The sequence below is a fragment of the Gekko japonicus genome, unplaced genomic scaffold (genome assembly GCF_001447785.1).
Source record: "Gekko japonicus isolate JY-2015 unplaced genomic scaffold, Gekko_japonicus_V1.1 scaffold135, whole genome shotgun sequence".
NCBI lineage: Eukaryota > Metazoa > Chordata > Lepidosauria > Squamata > Gekkonidae > Gekko > Gekko japonicus.
The window spans coordinates 347478-354347 of NW_015175359.1; the positions used below are offsets into that span (position 1 = coordinate 347478).

Below are 6870 nucleotides of genomic sequence, written 5' to 3' on the forward strand. Positions count from 1 at the left end.
GAAATGGAAATGGAAAAAATGCAGAATATATTACAATTCAAATTCCCCTTGAAAGCTAAGAATGTGTTATTAGGACTACTGCTTAATAAATTACCAAACGTTTTGGAACAGATATTTGAATATATGATAACAGTGGCTAGAATCATCTGTGCAGCAAAATGAAAGTCAGATGTCTGTCCAAGCTTAGAAGAATGGGAAAATAAACTTGCCAATTAAGCAGTAATGGTGAAATCAACAGCTTATCTGAGAAACAGATCAAGTTCAAAATTTGAGGAGAGATGGAATGTCTATTATGTAGGAGACAAACTTAGAATGAGAAACAGTTCAAAATTTAGAATAAGAAATAATTTAAAATTGTATATAAATGTATGGCAATGCATACAAGTGTATTATAATTTAGAAGCAGAATGAGCATAAGCTTTGAATATGAAAGCAGAAGGAACTAATTTTGAACAAAAATACCTCCTTTACCATGATATATATAATATATATCTATATAATTCTTTACTGTGAGATATATAATAGTAAAGGTAAAGGTTTGCCTTGCTTGAAAGCCAGTCGAGTCCGACTGTAGGGTTGCGGTGCTCATCTCCGTTTCAAAGCTGAAGAGCCAGCGCTGTCTGAAGACGTTTCCGTAGTCATGTGGCCGGCATGACTAAACACCGAGGCGCACGGAACGCTGTTACCTTTCCACCAAAGTGTTACCTATTTATCTACTTGCAATTTCTTGCTTTCGAACTGCTAGGTTGGCAGGAGCTGGAACTAGAGATGGGAGCTCACTCCGTCATGCGGCACCCTGGGTCTCGAACTGCTGAACTACCGACCTTCCACAGCCTGCAGTTCAGTGTCTTAACCAGGGGTCGTTTCGTAGAAAAAGAGCTAGGGGAACTCATTAGCATAACTCATTAGCATTTGCCACACCCCCTGACTTCATCGGAATTGTGTCATAAGGCCACATCCACCACTCAGTTAGTCTTAGTCTTAAAGGTTAGTCTTAAAGGTGCTATTTGTTAGTCTTAAAGGTGCTATTTGAACTCTTGGACTATTTTGCAGCAACAGACTAACACAGCTACCTCGGGGAAGCTCCTGGATAGGACTGGGAGTCCTTGCGGAGGCGTGGAGTGGCCTCGGCCAGGCAGAGGGGGAGGACGCCAACTTACCCTCTGCTTCTTCCTCCTTCTGCAACAGAATGAGGCTGGAAGCAGGGGGCGGGGCTTCATCGTGTGCCCCGCCCCCGCACCTCACCTGGGGGAATGGCGATCCCCGGCGATCCCCCCCGAATCGACCTCTGGTCTTAACCACTTGAGCCACCGCAGCTCCTTATATATAATAGATTTTCCTATAAATTTTGGTATATTAAAAGCAATAATTAGTATGTAGAAATGACAAAATATTTAACACAGAATATGTGGCAATTATGAAATTAATAATATAGTTGTAAAATAGATTAGTTATGAAATCTGGAATTCAAAATGTTTGAAATGTCTTAAAATTATAATGAAGTAGAGTTGGGGAGAAATATTTTCTGTTTTACATACCCTGTAATGTGGTATTCCTTATATATTACTATATAACCCTCCTTTCCTTTTGTATCCCTTATATAGCACTATCTTGTTTTCTAGTATATAAAGATCAGGCTAGCCTGGGCCACCCAGGTCAGGGCTGCATTTGAATTACCCCACCCCAAATGCTTATGGAGGCATTTTTAACCACCCAGCAGCCCTGTTGAAAGATGAGCCCTGCAGTGTGTTGCTGTTCACACCTCACCCCCCACCCCCGCCCTGGGCTGCAGGAGGGCTGGGCGTGCATTCCTCTGCTGCCTGAATGGCTCTTTTGTGTGGAAAGTTCACACCCGTATTGGAACTTGATATTGTCCCCCTTGTACAGTCTTGCCCCATAACACTTCTCCTGGATTTATTTTTGGCAGGAGGTTGCAGGTGGCCTCAGGGGTTCAAAGCAAAATCCAAAACCAAAAGTCATGTCATACCACCTACTAAGACCAGTACCGATAACATAAAACATTGTGCAAGCTTTCAGGTTCTCCAGAAGGCATCACCATGCCAGATGTTACAAAAGAAAAAGGGGGTGGGAGGGGGGGAAGTTCAAGCCATAATCGGGGCAGACTAGGAGGGGAAATGGCCTAGCCCAGCCCCCCCCCCCCCCGGGAGTGGCAGAGGCAGCTTGCTGGCTGGCCAGAACCACAACTCACAGGGCTTGGCTGGGTGCCTCTGTCCACGTGCTGTGTGTATCCGTCCACATGCCACACACAGCTCACCCAGGCTGGGAACCACTCTTCTACCCCTGGGCAGGACTGGCCCAAGTGTGTGAGTGCTTGAACAATGCATTAGTCCACCTTAGGATTTTGCCTGGTGGCTATGATGGCCAGTCTTCCCCTTAGAGGCTCTTCTCTGTATCCTATGCATTTTTGGCTGGTTCTGCTAAGAATTGACTTGCTGGGTTAGACCAAGACCCAGCTTGCATTTGCTTGCCCTCAAAAGTTGATGGTTCTAACTGGTCACATGTAGGGCATTAACGTGATGGCCTTCCTCCCTTAACAGATTGTGGGAGTAGTCAGTGAGACATTGCCTCTAAAACTGGAGGCTCTGTTTATTGTGGTGGATGGTGGTTGACAGAGTCATCCTCCATGAATTGGCACCGCCCTTTCCCAGGAAGTAAACTGCAGCCCGGCATCCCACCTTATGGCAGCAAGTTCCATAAATGAGTTATGGGTTGTACAAAAAACTTTATATCTCCTGGACCTGTTGTCAATCACTTTCATTGCGTTCTCTCCATCTCCTGAAGTCTCATATTGTAAGCTTTGTTCTGCACTGTATGTTGTTCTATAACATGCCATTATGGGCCTGCAGGGTTGTATCTTTTTATATTAAAAAAACTTCAAGACACTAAATGCTTTAACGTTTCCTATTTCCAACACTATCAAAAATGACCCATAAAAACAATTAGTTTCGATGCTGAGCTTCCAGTACGGCGCAGTGAGCGAGCGGGCATTCTTTGGAACTCCCAAATTGCCCACTCCCCTCTTTGCTCCTTTGATGCTTTCCCGGCTCACCGAGGGCATCGCCCAACCTCTTGGAGGGAGGTGGGTTGCAGGAGGCGTCACTCGGTCACCTCCCACACCTGGCAAGTGCCTCGAAGCAGGAGCGACCGAGGGAAAGAAACATGGCTCCCATGTTTTTTTTAAGCTGCGACCAGCCGTTTTAAAGACTGTTTCGTGTATGGGGTTTTTTTCTTTGATTCGTCTTGCAACAAAAGAAACTTGTGAGTATGCAATTGCTCTCTCTACAATCTGTGACGACCTTCATTAAATGACTCCCATAAGATTAGCTCAAACTTTTGAAATGTATAAGCGGCCATGGAAAGGAACGGAGCAAGTGATAAGGAAATGGCGTTAATTGGGGAAAAGGAAGAAGACTCAGCAGGAGAAACAATATTAATTAACTTAGAAAACAGTGAACTTGGATATATAACCTTGGACCAATTCAAAGAAATTCTATCTAACGAGCTGAGGCTGCCTGCAAAAATATTATTAAAAACCTTCTAAATAAAGACCTAGAATTGGAAAGCAAACAGAAACCAGAGCTGGAAGAGAAGGAGGAGCCCCCACAATGTCAGTGTTCTGTGATTTCAGAGAAAGAACAAGGAGACTGCCAAGATAAAAAAAGTACAAGACTCATTTTGTATGGTGATGGAAAAGAAATGCTCCCAGATAAAAAGTCGAGTAAAGTATTTTGCAAAGCGAGCCAAGACAGTAGGATTTACAGAAGGAAATGCCTGAAAGCAACTTAATGCAGATACGAAGAAATGGAGTAAAAAGAAAATGAGACAATTTCTAAAGAAAAGGACTAATGACTGCAAAGCACATGTGCCAGATCTGATTAAACAGGAAAAACAAGATGGAGCAGATATATATGAGTATAAAGAGGAGAAGCATCAAAAAAGGATCATAAAGAAGAGGGCGCTTCAGGAAACAGGGTTGCCATCTGTATTATGCGGTAGCATAATTCTTTTTCTTTTTTATATACCGAATGAAATGTGGATGGTGTTAAAGGATGGAAATGAATGTATTGGACTAAGGCATTTTGATTCATTTTGGAATGATAATAAGAACTTTAGACCTCTGTGCAGTTTAAAGGTTAAGTACTTTTGGGTTATCTTCAAAGCTTATTTCTGTTATTGCTTAAAAGGATTATTTTTGTAAGCATAATACAGAGAAACTAAGTACTGTAAGAAGGATTGGGGTAGTCTATTAATAACTTTTACCTGAAAAAAAGAAAGTGAGTGGTAAAAATTAATTTATATCTGACTCCAGATCGTTAATTTTGAATATCTGATTTTTGGGGCTAATTATATGCTTGGATACTTCCCAGTAAATGGTTATATACACCTGAGTTATTTTTAAAATTTTATTTCTAATGTTGTTTACAGGGGTTATTTTTGCTATTATAATGTAAAGAAATGAAATAGGGCTAAAGTTGTGAGTATTAATTTGTTGTTAGAATATATAAAATATATGGTTAAGATTAGAAAATAAGGTCATGGACCTGTTGGGGTCTGGTTAAGCATTTGGGAAACTTTTGCCGAGAAGACTATTGGAGAGCTCAGCTGTTGTTGATATCTGTTGAATGAAATAAAAGAAGATAATATGATAGGTAAATACTTAGAATGTAAGTCTGAGAACCTTTATATTTTGGGCTGAAAAGTAGACTGATGGAGTAGAAGAAATATGCGTTGATTCATATTGGAAAAATACTTACGATATGAAGAAATATCTTAAGTTTGATTGTTGCAATGGTGTTGAAAAATGTAATCTTTGGTTGGGTATTTGTTTGTTGGTTTATCAACGTTTGTTTTATCTTTAAAACTCAATAAAGAAAATTATTTTAAAAAAACACCCCCCCCCCCAATGAGTAGTTTCGACTTTGCCTTCCTCAAAGACTTGTATTGTATTTTTGATTCATGCAGGTCTTCACCGCTACGTATGGCTGGTCTATGAGCAGCCCCAGCGACTGACCTGCGATGAACCCGTCTTGAATAACATCTCAGCTGCCAAGCGGGAGAATTTCCGAGCTGCGTCTTTCCGCAAGAAGTACAAGCTGGGGGCCCCTGTGGCAGGCGTGTGCTACCTGGCCGAATGGGATTGCTTCGTACCAAAGATCTATGAGCAGCTGAATGTCAAATAGAGGACAGCCTAGAATTTAGATCCCACCTGGTCACAATTGATCCCCTCCTTCCCTACACAATATGTCCAGTGGACCACCCTTGCAGAATTACAAAGATTACCTCTCTCTCCGTATTCCCTACCTGCATCTGGAGTCACTTGAGCTGCATTCAGATGGTGTTTGTCAAGAGGAACAGATCTCTACGTAGTGTGTATCCATCTCTTGGACTCTGTATGTCCCCAACCTCTTTCTATGGAGAGCATTACATTTGCAGGCCCCCAGCAAGCAGAAATTTCAGGATAAGTCCTTTTATAACAATATAAGAATTTTACAATAACCTGCTTCTCTGGCTTTTTGGTTTGTCAAATGTGCAAAAACAGTAACCCAGGAATAGTTACTTACATTGCAGGGTTGGTTTAAGGATGAAGAACACACAAAGCTGCTTTATTGCAACTCAACAACATGGAGAGAGAAAAATATCCTCCCCCTTTACCAGAAGCTTAATGGGATGCTATTTACCAAGTGATGTTATTTAGCTCCATGCCATGAAAAGCTTCAAGTGTCCATTTCCACACATTAAAACTCTGTTAAAGGGGCAAAGCACTTTTCCTTCAGGTTGTTGGCAGCTCTCTTGGTCCATCAGGCTCTGTATTGTCCGCTCTGACTGGCAGGAGCTCTCCAAGGTTGAGGGGAGGGCAGTCTTTTCCAAAGGGCTGGAGCTTAAATGCTGGGGCTTGAACCTAGGATCTTCTGCATGCAAAGTGCTGAGCCACTGGCTTGCAAAGAGAAAAGGGAACATCCTTCATTCTCTTACAAGATTGCAAAATCTAGTTTCTGCCTGCTGAGCTTCAGTCAGGCTCGGTAGTAAAGCACAAAACTTGCAATACAGAAAGCTGCATGTTCAGTTCCCTCTCCTCTTCAGTGTTAGGATCCCCAGTAGCCGAGCTGGGGGGTGGGGGGAACCCTTTGCAGAGGGGATGCCTTTGGGTGCAGGGTCCAATATGTAAGGCAGCTTCTTGTGGCATTTTCTTCAATTATGGGTGCTCTATTAAGGACTTCAAAAGGGTAGCCCTGTTAGCCTGTTGCAGCAAAGTAAACTAGAAAGCAGGTGGGCACCATTAAAACTAACCAGGTTTATTCCAGCATAAGTTTTTGATATTCCCTTCTCGGGTGTTCCGTATAAGGATAGACTTTGCAACTGTAATTTTGGGGAACCTGATTCTGTCACCCATATTCTTATTCGCTGTCCTAAATATTCCGTTATGCGCAATATTTTGATTCGCCCTCTTCTCCCTTCGCAGAGAGACTTTCTGGATAGGGATTTAAATTTCTTTCTAGCAGACAAGAGCCCAGCAATAATGCTATCTGTTGCAGAATTTCTGACCCATGTATGGAAGTCAAGAGTAATATCCTGTAAACCTTGTAAACCATGCTAGGATTGCCTTGTATTTTGAGATATTGGGAATATTGGTTGATGTTGTTCCTTGTACCTATCCTTTAACTTTTTCCTTTGTTTGATTTATCTATGTTATGCCAAATAAAGGTGTTCTGTTTCTCTCTCTCATATTCCCCTCTCACTTCTTCATGAAAGCTTATGTTGGAATAAACCTGGTTAGTCATAACAGTGCTGCTTGGTTCCTTTTTTATTTTTGAGACTCTTAAAGGTTAGAGGGCCCTCCCTAAACACCCC

General features: G+C 42.0%; 1 protein-coding gene across 1 annotated transcript in view; it reads left to right on the plus strand.

Annotated features, from left to right (window-relative positions):
• LOC107122277 (phosphatidylethanolamine-binding protein 1-like) overlaps positions 1-6656 on the plus strand; it is a 29845-nt gene extending 23189 nt beyond the window's left edge. The window contains exon 4 of the mRNA XM_015425321.1: positions 4984-6656. Within this exon, the coding sequence (XP_015280807.1) occupies positions 4984-5201 (218 nt within the window). The 3' untranslated portion in view covers positions 5202-6656. The remainder of the gene's footprint in view (positions 1-4983) is intronic.
• Positions 6657-6870: the final 214 nt, after the last annotated feature.